This window comes from Somniosus microcephalus, chromosome 9, assembly GCF_052327205.1.
Source record: "Somniosus microcephalus isolate GS21.2 chromosome 9, FLI_Smic_1.0, whole genome shotgun sequence".
Classification (NCBI taxonomy): Eukaryota; Metazoa; Chordata; class Chondrichthyes; order Squaliformes; family Somniosidae; genus Somniosus; species Somniosus microcephalus.
Window position 1 is genome coordinate 42,333,891 of NC_140995.1, and position 18,622 is coordinate 42,352,512.

General features: G+C 48.0%; 1 protein-coding gene across 1 annotated transcript in view; it reads left to right on the forward strand.

The window, feature by feature from the left end:
* The window catches only part of LOC147112354 (isoaspartyl peptidase/L-asparaginase), a 594,372-nt gene that overhangs the window by 470,849 nt on the left and 104,901 nt on the right, over nt 1-18,622 (forward strand). The window contains exons 3-4 of the mRNA XM_085996534.1: nt 3,132-3,250; nt 4,512-4,622. Coding sequence (XP_085852660.1) covers nt 3,132-3,250; nt 4,512-4,622 — 230 coding nt within the window. The remainder of the gene's footprint in view (nt 1-3,131; nt 3,251-4,511; nt 4,623-18,622) is intronic.

Here is an 18,622-nt window from a genome sequence, read left to right on the forward strand (position 1 = left end):
CAATGCTTGTCAAACTTTCTACAGAAACTTAATAAACATGGGTATTTAGGTGAAACTAAGTGTACATAAATCTAACAATAGAAATTAACCAAATGATTGTTTTCTTCACATTTAAGGTTAAGTTGTTCAAATAAGACAGAATCTATTTGGTTAGAGTTAAGAAGCAGAAGAGGAGCTGTTACACTGCTGGGTGTATACTATAGACCGGGGGTTCTCAACCATTTTGCTTCTGAGGCCCCCCACCCCATGCCCCCCCCCCCACCCCACCTCTTGTGTTATAACAATCCCACTGACACTTGTAACGCAACAGGTATTTTTTCTGTATAAACATTCTCTCATCGCCGCTCCCACTCAACATGTTACAGCTGCTGCTGCTATCCCGGCACTACAGAAAATACTGGTCCCCGCGCCCATCCCATTCCCTCTTTCCCTCCACATGGGCCCCCATCATGTTTGCTGTCACAGACACAATGGGCTGAAAGGCCTCCTTCTGTGCTGTAAATTTCTATGATTCTATGAATCACCTGACCCTCAGTCCCCCTCTTTTCCCCGCAACCCCCGACTCCCTCATCGACTGTTCCCGGCACATCAGCTGGGCCCCGTTCTCTGCTTCATTGTCACTCAAACACAGTTTTTTCCCCCCATTTCTAATAGTTTTATAACTAATAAACAAAAGTGAAAATGAAAAATGACCACCATTTTTTTGAGGCCGGTATGATTTTTCTCCCAAATTGCTGGCGGCAGTGTCCGGATTAATGTTTTATTCCTGGTGACTCCAGGACAATCCTAGAAGGTTGAAATCCTAGCTGGAGGCTAACATTGGGTGTGAACAAACAGGTCTGCCTGTGACACCCTCCTTGGTAGAGCAAGACTGCTAACACTCAAGGTATAGGCTCGCAGGTGGAGAATGAATGAGGTTAGGCACCAAAGGACAGCCGGCACCCTTGTAACTGTACTATAGTGTGAGTCAACACTTTGAAGACAGCAGGAGAGAAAATGGGAAAATTAGACAGTGCAGAATATTTAAAAGAGTTTACAAACTGTTCCAGTTTTGCTGGTAATAAGTATCAATCCTAATAGTTTCCTAATGTTGACATATTCCGCTCTTCTTCCTCCATGAAGACAGCGACTCACTGTTTGACCCCCAGCAGCTCCTTTCCTCCTTGCAGCTGCCACCTATTTACTTGCCCCTTCGTCATTTGATTGACAATCGCGACCATGCGAATAACAAAAATAGGACAAAAAATTCAAATCTGAAACGGAACTGACGTACGCGCATGCATGGAGCCGCCATTGGCTGATTTCAGTAGTCGCGAGATACTCGCACTGAATGGGTTACAGTTGCCGCTGGTGACGTATGGCAGTGAGAGGATTTAGGGAGCGAGGGGCGAAAGCAGAAGAGCAACTGCCCCAATTAGCCCGGGGGAGGGGGGACAACAACCCACACAGTGTGGCGTTAAGACAAGTGTGGGGAGGGCAGGGTGACAAAATATACAGCGGGACCTGGCGAGAGGAGAGCGGAGGACGGAGAGCTCGAGCCGGGGGCTCTGTGTTCAGCGACTGCCGCCTCTTCCCCTTCTCAGCGAGCGGAGGCCTGGGCTCAGTGGCAGCTGCCACCGTCATTACACAGACTTTCGGAAGGGGGGAACAGAGGTCTGAGTCAGGGCTGGAGCTGCCAGTTTGCTCAGCTCGCTCCCACCTTCACCCCGGCCCCTCCATCCCCCCTCCAGGCTTTGATGCCTCCAACCCCCCTCCACGAGCCTACTTTCATGTGGTCCAAAGGCTGGCCAAGCCCAGAGCCGATGGGATGCCCCAGGTCGCTCAGTCTCCGTCCGTGGCCTGCCGTCTGATGCTAACAAGACGCGGCCCTCAAAATAGGGTTGCCAACACTGGTTGCACATATTCCTAAGGGTTGCATCACACAACCTCCCATCGCCCCGCCTAGTCTGTGGCAACAAGAGCAGGTCAGAGGCTAGGTATTTGACAACACATTAACAGAAAATTTACATGAACATTGCACAAAACACCCAAGTGGCCTCCTTGTGAGTTGTTAGTTGGTATGATTGGACTAGGATGAGGGTGAGTGTGAGGGGTGACTAGTGAGATGGAGAAGTGATGATGTAGATAGAGAGGGTTAGGTGGAGGTGTAAGGTAAGTTGGTGTGAGTAAGGATGTGCAGGAGTAGGGTAGGGAAGGCAGGGCGATGGGGATGTGATGAGTGGCAAAGCAGGATGAGGTTGAGTGTGGCTTTGCTGTAACGTTTTGTGTTCTACTGAGATCATTGAAAGGTTTGCGCCACTGCAGTCTTGTCCTCCTGGCGACATCCCTGCTTTTGCCCTCCTGTGCAATGTGCAATGTGTTGTTGTCCTGGGGAGGACTCTTCCACCTTTTGAAAGGAAGAAAAACTCCCTGCGTGCATATGAAGGCAGTCATGTGAGAGACTGGGTGCAGCCGTGCACCTTTGTGCAGTGCTGGTCAGTGTTTGCAGCACCTCAATGCTGCAGAACACTGACAGCACAAATGTCAAATTCAATGTGGACATGGTCCCTTTAAGGAAACCGACTGATGTCGCATCCTCACATGACATCATCAGACCTGCTTCCTTTTAATTGGCCGGGAACCCCGCAAGACGGGCTTAACAAGCCCTAATAACGGAAAATCCTTTTAGAGAGCGGCTGCAGCCGGGAACGGAACCGGAACTCACCAACCACCTCTCCCGCCGCGATCCCGCTTCCACTGAGGAAATCGCGGCCTAGGAGTCATAAATGTAAGATAGTCACTAATAAATCCAATAGGGAATTCTGGAGAAACTTCTTTACCCAGTGAGTGGTTAGAATGTGGAACTCGCTACCACAGGGAGTAGCTGCAGCGAATAGCAGAGATGCATTTAAGGAGGAGCTAGATAAACATATGAGGGAGAAAGGAATAGAAAGTTATGCTGATAGGGTTAGATGAAGCAGTGATGGGAGGAAGCTCGTGTGGAACACCAACCAGCATGGACCAGTTGGGCCGAATGGCCTGGTTCGGTGCTGTAAATTCTATATATGAAAAGGTGCCGACTGCTAAATTTGACCTCCTCATAACCAACAAAAGAAAAACACATGACTAAATGCAGATTTGCTTTCTTACAGAGTTCATGATACAGTTGGTGCTGTCGCTCTAGACGTTGAAGGCAACTTGGCCTGTGCCACATCCACTGGAGGGATCACCAATAAAATGGTGGGACGAGTTGGAGATACACCAATCATAGGTAGAACAGCAACTTGCATTTTAAGAGCACCTTTAATGGAGTCAACATTAACATCAATTTTGATAAAAGCAACTTAAAATTTTAAACCACCTGTTAAAATCGACTACACTGTCAAATACTTTGGTTAGAAATCCAATTAAATAAGGTCAATTCATCCTTACGATTAACATATTACACCACAATTTCAGTCCACGATCATTTAAGATCAATTCCTCTGTCTTCTCCATATGCTTCTTCATCAGTAAGTAGCTGTTATGTGTTTGCAAATCAATGATAATTGGGTGCTTCTGGGCATGCAATATCCAGTGAAGTTTACATTCAGGTCTTACTTCTGAGTCAGCAGGTTGTGGGTTCCTGTCCCACTCCAGAGGATGATGCAAATGGTAGGGTGTGATAAACATTCTCAGATACAGGTGGACTCGTTTCGGGGTTTACAGCTGCATCTATTTTGAATGTTTGTAAAGTTCAAATCAAGGCTACTTTCCATTGAACCTTTGGCTGCCGGATTTCTCCTTTGTGAGCCTAAAAGGTTCACGAAAAGAATTGACAGAATGGCAATCTTAATGATGAGCTTTCTTCGTTAAATAATAAAGACATTCTTTTTTAAATGGCAGCTTTAAAATTCTGTATGCTTATTTTCTAGTTGTGTGGCACCTAACTTATACAACTTGCACCTGTTACTGGCTATGTACAGTGGATAGGAACAGGAGATGGCCATTCAGCGCCTCGAGCCTGTTCTGCCATTCAATTAGATCATGGTTGATCTGTTTCTTAGCTCCATTTACACGCCATGGTCCCATAACCCTTAAAACCCTCGCCTAACAAAAATCTATTGATCTCAGTTTTGAAATTTCCAATTGATCCCCCCAGCCTCAATAGCTTTTTGGGGGAGAGAGTTCCAGATTTCCACTACCCCTTTGTGTGAAGAAGTGCTTCCTGACATCACCCCTGAACGGCCTAGCTCTAATTTTAAGGTTATGCCCCCTTGTTCTGGACTGTCCCACCAGAGGAAATAGTTTCTCTCTGTCTACCGTTATCTAATGTCATTAATCTTCTCAATTAGATCACCCCTAAATCTTCTATACTCAAGGGAATGCAAGCCTAATCTGTGCAACCTGTCCACATAATTTAACCCTTTTCGCCCAGGTATCATTCTAGTGAATCTGTGCTTCACTGCCTTCAAGGCCAATATATCCTCCCTGATGTGCTGATCTTGTTGTTTTGTACAATAGTGTTAAGTCCCTGTTATGTTTCCTCTTAGGTTCAGGTGGGTACGCTGACAACCAGGTCGGTGCAGTATCTTCAACAGGCCACGGAGAGTCGATTCTTAAAGTAACCTTAGCCCGGCTTATCCTTTTCCATATGGAGCAAGGTAATCTAAGAGAGTGACAGGAATTTATGTGTTTGTTATTGTTTTAAGGAAGGAGGTTGACGGAATACTCTGCCTCTGGTCTACACTATAATTGGGGCTGCAGAATATATATTATCCTTCTTCTTGAAGTGTTCTTCCTTTTAGCAACTCTGTTACTATCTTATTTTTCATCATTCAGTGGCTGAAACTCTTTACTGAAATACAGTTAAACCGTGACATGACAGATTCCATTTTTACCAAAGAGAGACTTATCTTAATGTGGATTGGATCTTATCAGTGCTTACACTGTATTAAGGATAATGGATTGCATTATTTTCATCTTGACAGAATTGATCTTAGCAGGGTTGCCATTAACTGGGCAAAATTGGACTCACATATATACAGAAAATGCACGTAGAATGATTGCACTTCGGTTGGAAAAGGATCTTTCTTCAGTTAATTATAAAGCCGCTTGAATTCTATGAGGCATCTTTATTGACCCAGATAAACAAGTGTGACCCTCAACACTCCTTGGGTGGTGACCCTGGTTCTGGTTTCACCCAGGTTGTGCTTGACGTTGCATTCCAGGGTGGACCTGGTCCTAGTTGACTGAATCTCAACTCAAGATTATTTGAGGCATGGCTCGGCTCTAAGTGAGGTTTGGTTCAAATTTTTGTTGTTGAGCAGAATACTGTTGCATCGTTGTCAAGATGTGGTCGCAGATTGTATTCACTCAGTTTAGGTAGATTTGGCTTCATGCACCGACATAGAGTTGAGCTACAAAGCCAGTTGCTTGATGGACATGGACACGCTGCTTCTTATTTAACTTATAATGAAGGAACCCAGTAACTGACTTCAGCCGTCTATCTGATAGCCTTGCTGAGGTTGCTGGGATTGCACACCATTGGAGACACTCCATGAAAGTTAACACATGTGAGAAGTTTCAAGCTGCTGTTGGAGATTTCTGGTGGGATTTTGGCGTGAGCTGTGAGATATCGAGCAGCAGCATCAGGATTTTGGGTGGGAGCAGTGGAATTTTGGGTGGGAGCAGTGGGATGTTGAAGAGGAGCAGTGGGATTTTAAAGAGAAGCAGTGGGATTTTGGGCTGGAGCAGTGGGATTTTGGGGAGGAGCATTGGATTTTGGGTGGAAGCAGTGGAATTTTGGGGAGGAGCAGTGGGGTTTTGGGGAGGAACAGTGGGATTTTGGGCTGGAGCAGTGGGATTTTGGACAGGAGCAGTGGGATTTTGGACAGGAGCAGTGGGATTTTGGACAGGAGCAGTGGGATTTTGGACAGGAGCAGTGTGATTTTGGGTGGAAGCAGTGGGATTTTGGGCAGGTACAGCAGTAGAACTATATAAGTGACTGAAACATAAATAGGTAAGTGGATGGATTTGATCCTCAGTTGTTGCCAGTGGTCCTTCTGAGTGTCACAGGAGCTCACAAATTAATACATCAGCTTTGATTTTTATATATGTTATGAAGTGCATGCACAATTGGTGAAATGGGTCTTTTCTGCCCATGTACTGACTGTTGGCGATGATGTTGTTCTCACAACATTTCCGCCTCCACTCTTTTAACAGAGGCTTTAACCCATTTAAGATGCTTAGAGGAAACTCATGTGATCAGCCTTAAATTTCTGTTTGTCAAAAAGTCACAGTTGTCACCTGTGGCTCAGTTGGTAGCACTCTTGCCTCTGAGTCAGAAGGTCGTAGGTTCAAGAGACTTGAGCACAAAATCTAGACTACCACTCCCAGTGCAGTACTGCGGGAGTGCTACACTGTCAGAGGTGCGGTCTTTCGGATGAGGCGTTAAACTGAGGCTCTGTCTGCCCTGGCCACCATTTATCCCTTAACCAACATCACTAAAAAACAGATGATCTGGTCATTTATCTTGTTGCTGCTTGTGTGCAAAGTGGCTGTTGTGTTTCTTACATTACAACATTGACTACACTTCAAAAAGTACTTCATTGGCTGTAAAGTGTTTTGGGCCATCCTGAGGTCATGAAAGGTGCTATATAAATGCAAGTCTTATGTTTTTCTTTAGCCATTTTTAAAATTTGACCAAAAAAAATATTCTTTGGAACAGGTGCATATCTGGTTTTGTCATTTTTGCAGTAATGTATGATGTGGGCCTCAATAGTTCAGTTTGTATTCAAATCGTTCCATGGCCTTGCCCCTCCCTATCTCTATAATCTCATCCAGCACCACAACCCCCACCCCCCCCCGCGATAGCTGCGCTCAGCTAATTCTGACCTCTTGAGCATCTCGGATTTTAATTGCTCAACCATTCTTTGGTGGCCATGCCTTCAGCTGCTTAGGCCCTAAGTTCTGGAATTCCCTGCCTAAACCTCTCCGCCTCTCTACCTCTCTCTCCTCTTTTAAGATGCTCCTTAAAACCTACCTCTTTGACCAAACTTTTGGTCACCTGCCCTAATTTCTCCTGATTTGGCTCAGTGTCAAATTTTGTTTTATAACACACCTGTGAAGTACCTTGGGACATTTAATACATTAAAGGCACTATATAAATACAGGTTGTTGTTGTTGTATTGGTTGAGAACAGTTGTGTAGTGGAGTTGAGTGCACCCAATGTATTTGTTACATTGCATAATTTGTTTTTACATTGAGGAATTCCATTAAACAAGACCAGTAAACCGCAAATAAAAGTTCATTCGGAAAAATATGAATCACAAAATTCCAACGCACTATGAAGAACATTTATTTATCCTTCTCAATCATTATTATGCTTTCTTGAGAATAATGATTCCAGGTTCTTTTCTAAGCCACGGAGAGGCACAAAATTTATTACTTCCTCGTAATTGGCATATTTTTATGGAATTTCTCCATTGGATTCAACCAGACATCATTGTTCACGCAGTGATAGTGACAAGACGGATTGCTGTGATTCCTTATCTGCATTATTATTATTGAATTTAATTATTTTCATTCACACACTCAGATGTGAAACACTGTCAGTCTCCTGATCTAATATCACAGACAGTTTGAAAGCGATACGGTGTCAATTATAGGGGATTTTACAATAGGACCAGCAACAGAAACTTTTAATGAGAATTTTTTTTTGGCCACTTTATTTAATGAGTTTGCTTAATTAAAAGAACTTTGAAATTGAAACCAATAATTAACTTGGGTCATTCCGTTGAAATAAATGCCTCCGGGGGCTTGCTGGCTCGCCGTAAAATGGAAGTTCTTGCAAGAATTAAAACAGTGATGATGGTCTCAGTGTTGCAAATTATGGGTTCATCCGTGACTGGCATTGGTTGGGACTTATCATTAAATGGACATTAATAGAATTATTGATATAAGGTGGAAGATAGGCATCATGTCCAAATGCATGTAAATGTGCTTCTTTCCATCACTTTGTTGATGCTTTTAACCCGTCATTGTTAACACACTGTGACATCCTTTAACATAAAAACAAGTCTTTGGTGTGCCAGTAGAGTGCAGTGCTGAGGGATTGCTGCACTGTCGGAGGTGCCGTCTTTTGAATGAGATGTTAAGCTCCCTCGGGTGGCTGCAAATGATTCCATGACACTATTTCTAAAAGGAGCAGGGGAGTTCTCCTGGCCATATTTATCCCTCAACCAATATCACTCAAACAGATTATCTGATCATTATCACATTGCTGTTTGTGAGAGCTTTCTATGCGCAAATTGGCTGTCGCTTTTCCTACATTACAACAGTGACTACACTTTAAAAAGTATTTCATTGGCTGCAAAGCGCATTGGGCTATCCTGAGGTCATGAAAGGAGCTATATAAATGCAAATACAAAAGCAAAATACTGTGGATGCTGGAAATCTGAAACAAAAACAGAAAATGCTGGAAACACTCAGCAGGTCAGGTAGCATCTATGAAGAGAAAAACAGAGCTAACGTTTCAGGTCGATGACCTTTCATCAGAAAGGTATATAAATGCAAATTAATTCTTTCTTTCTCAAATGGCGATGCGGAGCTGTATTAACAATGGTGGAAATTCTACCTACAGTGACGGAGTGGTGTAAATGTGTTGTATAGATCCCATGAGCACTATATGCTTTTTGTGACTTTGGGAGTTTTTCTCAACAACAACAACACTTAAAGAGATATTAGGACAGTTGGCAGCTTGGTCAAAGAGGTAGTTTTTAGAGAGCATCTTAAAGGAGGAGAGAGAGAGGCAGAAAGGTTTAGGGAGGGAATTCCCCAGAATTTCGGGCCTAGGCAGCTGAAGGCATGGCCGCCACTAGTGGGGCAATGAAAATCGAGGATGTGCAGAACATGAAGGGGGTTATTTTGGGGAAAGGGTGAAAACAGACGCTAAAGCCGTGATTTTGTGATCGGTGTCGGGATGGATGTGGGACAGCTGGTTTCTGGGTTCCGGTCCCGCCCCCAGCTGCCTCCACTCCATAGACGTGATTTTCTCTTGATTGACCTTGGTAAGCCCGCCCCCTGTGGGTTTACAGGCCAATTAACAGGAAGTGGGTCTGATGACATCATTTGATGACGCATCATCTGCTGGTTTCCTTAAAGGGACCACGCACAATTTTATTTTGACAGTTGATTTTTCAGTGTTTGACAGCATTTAGGTGCTGAAAACACTGACAATCACTGCACAAAGGTGAACTCTTGCACCCAGGCTCCCTCCATATGCTGGAATAGATGGCAGCTGCAGGTGATGTGACAGAAGCGATCTGTCACTGGTGAGAGAGGTTCTCTCAATGAGGTGGCACTGGACATACAGTTGGATTTAAAAACGTGTAAGCTAAAGGAATCTGTATGTTTTTAAAATGCAGTAACCAACATTTTCTTCGCCCTGATGGCATCCTTCACACCACTTCCACAGCTGTCATCTTTTCACAAACATCAGACCAGACTCACAACACGCCACACTTACCTGGCGTGTTGTCCGGACTTCGGGAAACCCTACCCAGAAGTGGGAAAATCCAAAAACAAGCTGAAAACTGCTGACAAGTACCTGTTAATAGGCAGGTAATTGGTTTAATTTGTTTCCCACCGCTAGGTGTCAGGTCCATTCGCAAATCGGAGACCATTCACTTGGGAAAGCTGTTTGGAGGCAGGTTGACGGTGGGTTCGGGGCCCGCCATCAATCAATAGCACTTTAACCTCTGACCCGCCTCTCTGAGCACCAGCAAAATTACAGCCTAAATGTGTGCTGTGCGTCTGTTTAAAAGTCTGGATTTAGCTGGCAATTTTGGGGATAATTGCTGATTACCATGATTTAAATGTGCCTGGAGGCGTTATAACAGACACCTGCTTGTTTAACACTCAAGTGCTGATTAGGAGCAATTTTACTGGAGTGGTATATGTAGCCTTCAAGCACACACTTCCAATGAAGGTGTGGCATGCACTGTCTGACACACAACGGAACATTTCAGGATGGCTCAGGGACCGAGGGAGAGGGCTCACAGCTTCTCAGATGCGGCACTGGAGGTCCTGGTGGAGGAGGTCCAGAGGAGGAGGGATGTCTTGTAGGGGGCAGATATGGGAGGAGATCGCCAAGGAGGTCACAGCCAGGAGCACTGCCCACAGGATGTGGCTTGTGTGCCACAAAAAATTTAATGACTTGACATGAGGGGTCAAGGTAAAATCTCATCTCACAAACACACTTCTCAATTCCTGCACCATCACCAGCATGACAACTTCAACACACTTCATCCACCTGCTAAATCTACACTGACATTCACACAACCCACAATTTTGCATCCTTCAGAGGCACTACTCACACCTCAGGCACATCTGGCTGCTCTTCTGCCATGTGAGGCATCAACACACACAAGCATGCCTGCCAATACACTCATTCACAATCACAACACTTTCTCTTCCAGGAAAAAATAGCACATAACAGGCGCCAGCAAGACCTGACTGGGGGAGGTTGAAGCACAACTCCATGAGATCACTGCCCTTGAAGAGGCAGTGCTGGCGATAATTGGGAGGGGAGTGGCAGATGCCATGGCCACAGGCAGAGCAGAGGAATAGAGGTATGTAGCCACTCCAGTTTCCTTACAGATGTACAACTATTCCTGATCCCTAATCCCCCAAAGTTATCCTCACTCCCAAGCTCCATATGATCTCATCACACACATCCTCCTACAGTGGCCACACACACTGCACCCTAACCCCTCTAGCTTTATCTTTGCAAGATCCACTTTGCCACTCTCAGAGGAACTGGAAGAGGAGGAAGAGCCACCCCACCGCCTGGAGGAAGAGGAGAAGAATGGGTCGGCCATTTAGGACTGAGATGAAAAATGTCTTCATTCAGAGGGTGGTGAATCTTTGGAATTCTCTACCCCAGAGGGCTGTGGAGGCTCAGTCATTGAGTATATTCAAGACAGAGATCAATAGATTTTTAAATATTAAGGGAATCAAGGGATATGGGGATAGTGCAGGAAAGTGGAGATGAGGTAGAAGATTAGCCATGATCTTATTGAATGGCGGAGCAGGCTCGAAGGGCCAAATGGCCCACTCCTGCTCCTATTTCTTATATTCTTATGTTCTAAGAAAGAGGAGAGTGAGGAAAAAGGTACTGCGTCAATGGCTACCACTGTTGCAGGCACCAGCTCAGACATCGGCACCACGTGTAACTTAGAGGATAGAGTAGAACACAAATCCCCATAGTGGCATGCTCCGGGCACTAGTGAGTAGCAGCCATGCCGGGTGGAAGAGACACCACAGGTGCCACCTTGCTGAGGGGGCAAGGTTGCACACTCGTTCTGCTGTAGAGGAGTCAAATGAGGACCCCGCAGGGACAAACTTTAGAAGAGGCTGATGGGTGTGACAAACCAAATGCTTGGTGCAATGGAGAGCCTGCCCTTCGGGGGCGATGATTAAAGGCGAGAAGGTGGCCGAGGTAAGTAAAAAAAAAACTTACTGTGGTGTATGTAACCTGTACCACCTTAAGAGACTACCTTAAGAGATGGACTACTTTCTCTTGGCTACTGTATATTGTAGTACCGGTGGTGACCACACCGGTATATAAGCTCTGTGTAGTAATTTGCTAAGCAGTTCAGCCCTGACCTTCGATTAGTAAAGACCTGTTTAAGTTATTCTTGTTGTCTGTGTCCAGTGATTTAGAATAAGCATATCTGGGACACTCAGACTCAACAGTGGCGATGAGTCCGATCTTACCCTGCGGCAGTTTTGCATCCAAGGCAGCTTCGTCCTCAGAACGGGCGTCGAGAAGAGGCATCCGCCCTCATCAGCCTGCTGAGCACCGCATCGCACGGGAGGCATCGAGAACCCGGGTTGAAATTACTGACCACGAAGTCCTCCATCAGCGACAGGCAGTGATCATCCTTCTACCACGGTGGTGGGTAAGCCGATCTAGCGACACGGGCAGAAAGTCGGCCGCGTTGTCAGTGGAGAAGGGGAGGGAAACCGGAGGAAAAATGGCGGAGAACTCGACCGCAGCCGGTGTAAAGGGCCGGGCTGCAATCGGGGCTGAGAGGCGCAGCAACAAGGGAAGCGTTAATGCCCACGAGAACCGCGGGGGAACAAAAGCAGCGTCGGGGAAATTAAGAACCGCTGGGAGGCGAGAACGGCAACAGCGCGGTAATCGCCATTGTAGCCAGCGGGGGAAGAAGACCAGCGCGGGAAGCCGCCATTGTAGTCGGCGGGGGAAGAAGACAAGCGCGGGAAAAGCCGCCAAGCGCGGGAAGCCGCCATTTTAGTAGGCGGGGGAAGAAGACAAGCGCGGGAAGCCGCCATTTTGGGAAAATAAGATATTTAAAGAAACTCTCAAGGATGCCTAAACACGGTAACATCACTGCTTTTGATAGCGATGTTGAAGATTGGGCCACGTATGTAGAACGCATTGGAGTTTATTGTACAGCAAATGAGGTACCAGATGATAAGAAAGCAATAACCTTATTAAACTCAATGGGTGCGAAGACGTACGGGTTATTGAGGCACCTTGTAACACCACATAAACCGGCGGATCAGACTTTCACGAATATTGTTACTATCCTGCAAGAACATTTAAACCCCACGCCGCTGCTGATAGCGGAACGATTTAAATTTTACAGAAGAACGCAGCTGAAAGAGAAAAGCAACGCTGAATTCTTAATTGAACTGCGCAAGCTATCAAAGTACTGTCAGTTTGGTACAGGACTAGCAGACGCTCTGAGAGATAAATTCGTGTGTGGATTACTAAAAGAAGGAACTCAAAAGCGACTGCTAGAGGAAAAGGACCTTACGCTTGATAAAGCTGTCACCATTGCAGCATCACACGAGGCCGCAGCAAGAGGCACCGCGGAAATGCAGCTAAGGTCATCGGAACTCAGCACCAATCGAATGGCATTGGGTGCAGTAAAGTGTTATCGTTGCGGAAGGACAATGCACGATCAGAACCAGTGCTGGTTCAAAAATCAGGAATGCAGAAAATGTGGCAGGCTAGGTCACATAGCTAAAGTATGCCGGTCAGGAAAGAAGACCAGCAACAAAAAGTCACCGCAGGAAAGGTGCAAAAAGGTACACAAGGTGACAGAGAACAGTTCGGATGAACAGAAGACGGATTCAGACTCCAGCAGTAAGGAACTGGGTTGTCTAAGAATACATAATGTGGGTAACACAGCAGACCACCAAACTATCTGGGTCACACTTCAGATAGCAGGAGTCCAAGTGAAGATGGAATTGGACACTGGATCGGCATTGACGGTCATGAATAAGCAAGATTACAAAAGGTTATTTCCACACATTCCCCTAAGGGATACGGAGATTGTATTGAAAACATACATGGGGCAAAGAGTATACCTCATTGGAAAGATAAAGGTAAAGGTGGTCCACAAGGGTAAAGAAAGCCGAGGAATGGACTTATATGTGTTACCTGAGGGAGGTCCACCACTACTGGGATGGGAATGGATCAGGAGAATAAATATGGACTGGCATTCCTTAAAAGCACTAACTGTAGATTCCGGTAAAAAGGACGATGTCAAACCTAAACGACTGTCCAGAATATTGGACGATGCTAAAGAGGTGTTCCAGCAGGGACTGGGAACACTGAAAGGAATTACAGCAAACATCAAGGTTGAAGAACATGCAACCCCAAAATTTTTCAAAGCTAGACCGGTACCTTATGCAATACGACCTGCTGTGGAAGCTAAGCTGGAAGGACTAGAACGTTCCGGAGTACTGTCAAAGGTGGACTGGAGTGAATGGGCCATGCCCATTGTTCCCGTCATGAAGCGTTCATCGAGTAACAAGCCGGGGGAACCGGGGAAGGTTCGCATCTGTGGCGATTTCAAGATCACTGTTAATCCGATGCTTCACACGGTGCAATATCCGCTTCCACGGATTGAGGATATCTTCGCTTCGTTGTCTGGCGGGAAACACTTCACCAAGATAGACCTGGCGCAGGCGTACTTACAGATGGAAGTTGATGAAGCGTCACGCCAGTATCTCACGATCAACACGCATAAGGGCTTATATCGGTATAATAGACTGGTTTTTGGAGTGGCATCGGCTCCAGCGATTTGGCAAAGGCCATGGAGCAGGTATTACAGGGAATTCCAGGCACACAATGCTACCTGGACGACATTCTGATTACAGGAGATGCTGATGAGGAACACCTTGCAAATTTGGAACAGGTGCTCACCAGATTGAAAGAATATGGACTTCGAGTTAATCGCCAGAAATGTGAGTTCTTTCAGAAGCAAATCTCGTACTGTGGTCACGTCATTGACCAGGAGGGGCTTCACAAGTCACCTGACAAGATCAAAGCTGTTGTGAAGGCTCCCGCTCTGGAAAATGTATCCCAGTTGAGGTCGTTCCTAGGGTTGATTAACTATTACCATAAGTTTCTGCCAAATTTATCCACGGTGCTACACCCGCTGAACGCTCTTTTGCAGAAGGGAGTGCCATGGAAGTGGAGCGAGGACTGTAAGTGGGCCTTTCACAAAAGCAAGGCACTGATCACCTCTAAGGAAGTGTTGGCTCACTTTAACCCAACGCTGCCTATTCGTTTAGCTTGTGATGCTTCTCCATATGGTATTGGGGCAGTGCTCTCACATAAGTTGCCAAATGGCTTGGAAAGACCAGTCGCATTCACATCCAAATCATTGACCTCCGCTGAGCGCAACTATGCTCAGATAGATAGGGAGGCTCTCAGCCTTGTGTGGGGAGTAAAAAAACTTAATCATTACCTGCAAGGGCAAAAGTTTACGCTGCTGACAGACCACCAGCCGTTGGTTTCCATTTTTAACCCGAAGAAGGGTGTTTCGGTGATGACAGCGCAGAGGCTCCAGAGATGGTCCCTTTTCCTAGGGGCACATCAATATCAGATCGAATTCAAAGGTACAAAGCAACATGGTAATGCTGATGGGCTGTCGCGCCTGCCACTACCTACAGCGGAAGAGGCACCGACAGTTGACCCTGTTGAGTTATTTCACTCGACCATCATCGAATGTTTACCAGTCACCAATGCAAGTATTGAGAGAGAAACCAGGAACGACCCGACACTGTCTCGGGTCTACAAATTGACAGTGAAGGGATGGCCAGCTCATGGTGAACCACTGTTACCGGCATTCTCAGCCAGACGAGAACAGCTGTCCGTCTGTCAAGGAACATTGATGTATGGAACAAGGGTGATTATTCCTCCTAAATTAAGGGAGAGAGTTCTAAAGGAACTGCATGAAGGTCATCTGGGGGGAGTCAAGATGAAAAGCCTTGCTAGGGCTTATGCGTGGTGGCCAGGTATCGACCAACAAATAGAGGATCTGACTAAAAGCTGCTCAGGGTGCCAAAAAGTTCAAAATGCACCTCCAATTGCACCGCTGTATCCATGGGAATGGCCTTCAACCCCATGGCAACGTGTAAATATTGACTTTGCAGGTCCATTCATGGACTCCATGTTTTTAATTGTGGTAGACGCACATTCTAAATGGCCAGAAGTGATTAAGGTGGCGACCACTACCTCGGAAAAGACGATCGCAGTTCTAAGAACGATATTCGCAAGAAATGGATTGCCAGAACAAATATGTTCAGACAACGGACCGCAGTTCGTGTCAGAAGAATTCCAGAAATTCATGAAGAAGAATGGGGTGAAACATTATGGCCTAGAAATTCATTGTAGCCACTTTTGGGGCGGTAAAGTCGGGTGGCCGCTAAAGTTTGCGCCCGCCGCCAAATCGAGGCCACTTCTCCGATATTCTTTAGCTTCGCCCTAAGAGTTTGCTCGAGCGCTAAAACTGGCGCTGGACGCCTCTCTTTAGGCGCTAAGCCGGAGGTGCTGAGCGAGAGCGCCGAGGCCGGGCGCAGCGCAGGTGCGGCCATCTCGTGATTGACAGCAGACACCCTGGCGCCGGCCAGCTCTTAAGGGGGAAGGGTCGACTTTGTCTGCTGCCACGCCCTGGATAGTGGAGCCCTCCAGCTAGGCCTGAACACTGCTGCTGGACCCAAATAGCGCCTGAAGCCATGCAGAAGGCCCGTGAACGAGCGCAGCGCTTCTCAGAGCGTGATCTGAGTGTGCTGGTTGGTGGTGTGGAGAAGAGGCGCCATATTTTGTACCCGGACAATGGCAGGAAGGCGCCGGTCCGCGCCTACCGGAGAGCCTGGAGGCATGTCGCCAGCAAGGTGTCAGCCAACAGCGAGGTCCCCAGGACCGGTGTCCAATGCCGCAAAAAGTTTAATGACCTCACGCGGATTGTCAGGGTGAGTACCCTTTCCAGTGTCCTCCTCATCCTTGCATGTGCACCTCACATTATGGGCAAAGGGACCTGAAAGCCCTAATGGCCAGCCCTCATCCAGCAGCTATGGGACAGGCATGAACATCAATTGCACATTCTGCACTTAACACACTGGCCAAGCTATTCCACCATGGGAGGCAGTGCACACAAGATCAGGGCTACACACTGGCCAGGCTATTCCACCATGGGAGGCAGTGCACACAAGATCAGGGCTACACACTGTACTTAGAGGCCGTCCTTTCTCTTGCAGGCCAAGCTGGCCAATAATAGGAAGAGCCGGACTGCGACCGGGGGAGGCCGACCCCAGATCCAGCCGCTCACCGAGCTGCAACATCGCGTGGAGCGCATCATGGGTGGCCGGGTGATTGGCCCCGTTGCATGTGGAGATGCCGACCCTGTTCTGGGCACCAATGGTAAGGACATCAACGTTTGGACCTCTCTCGTCCCACTTGCGCATCAGATCTACATCCTTTGCCACTGTCCGACCAATGCGCTGAATGCCACCACTCATGCATCCCTCGCTGATGCCCTCTCCTCACTCTAAAGCTACTCTTGTGCCTTCCTGCTTTCAGATGGTGAGGAGGAGGTCCCTGAACTTGCCAGTGACAGCCCCTCAGAAGAGGAGGAGGAGGAGGAGCAAGAGGAAGGCGGCCCATCAGGGGAACCCTCAGCCGTGGCAACCCATGTGAATGTAGGGGACATGTCTTCCCTGGAGGGGAGCGTGGCGGAAGTGTCGGAGGGGAGGGGAGCTCATGGGACCTGCGGCCTGCAGAAACGCGGGAGGGGGGTGCCAGCTCGGCGGCCTTCTCCCCAGAGGGGGGAAGGCTCGGAGGGGAGTCCAATTGCTGGGCCCAGCGGCGCCCAGCAACGCAGGAAGGGTCGTCCAGCTCGGCGGCCTTCTCCCCAGAGGGAGAGTCCGGCCTCCAGTCCGGAGATGGTCTTCGCCGAGGAGATGGAACGCCTCGAGGACTTGTCCGCGGACTCGGAGCGCCGGCACACGGAGCTCATGGGGGTAGTGGCATGGTTGCCTGAGGCCATCGAGTCCCTCTCTCGGAGTGTCACCGACGTCGGGGCCTCACAGGCCATCAGTTTGGCGGAATTCGGAGCAGAGCAGGCAGCGAGTCGGGCGGCATTCGGGGCAGATCAGGCAGCGAGTCGGGCGGCATTCGGGGCAGCTCAGGCAGCGAGTGGGCAGCTGATCAGTGGTGCCGTGCAGTCACTGGGTGCTCTGATGAGGTCACTGAACAGGTCAACACGGGCACTCACTGCTGCCACACTCGCTGTGTCAGCCAGGCATCGCCAGGGCACCCGGCGCGCTGCAGCAGCACAGCGGTCTGTCCCTCGGCAGATTGGTGCGCATGCTGCAGTGCTGGCCCAGGCGAGTGCCAGTGTCTCAGGCGACCAGCGAGCGCCTGCCATCCGCCAGCTTGCCCCCATTCCTCCAGCCGCCACTGCCACTCCCCCAGTGGAGCTGCCAGGAGCTGCTGCAGCGACTGATGCTGGCCAGCCACAGCTGCAGCATTCAACAGCCGCCCGCTCGACGGCCAGACCTCGACTAGGCCGACCCCCAAGGGCATCTGCCGTCACGACATGTGCCCCTCTGGAGCCTGCCCCCAGCCTTGCAGCAGCCAATGGCCTTACTTTGAGGAGGAGCAGCAGGGCGGGCAGGGGCCACACAAAGATGGCCAAGGCATCACCCTAGCGGGCCAAAAAGTCGAATGTGTGGCCAGTTGTGTTTGTTTGTTGAGACCGAGAATTGGATGTTTGTTTTTTGAGGCCGAGAATTGGATGTTTGTTTTTTGAGGCCGAGGATGTGATGTTTGTTTTTAACCAAGGCCGAGGATGACGGCCATTTTAGTTGCACTGTTTTGTTAATCCTCTCCAGGTTGTGGGAGCGAGTAATGTGTTTGAGTGTTTTTTGGGGGTTTCGTCTGTTTTTGGTTTTCATGTGGGAAGGGCCCTGAGTTTGTACAATAAAGCATTTTATTTATTCACATTGTCCATGTTTGATCTTTGAAGTGTTTGTTGCCTTAACCGGCTGAGGGCTTGCGGAGCGGCTGCAATCATGTTCTTTCATTGGCACAAGCCATTCCCTGACAGGGGGCCTAGAAGTGACGTTCAATAAGCCGCCGACGGGCGGCCCTTGGACCTTCTGCCTCCCTCCTGGGCTGGTACTCCTCGTCCTCCTCCTCCTCATGCTCCTCCTGCTTCTCCTCCTGAGGTGGGGGTCCAACGTGAGGTGACAGTGCCTGAGTCCTGCGGATAGCCAGGTTGTGCAGCATGCAGCAAACGATGACGAATTGGGAGACTCGCTCCTGCGAATACTGGAG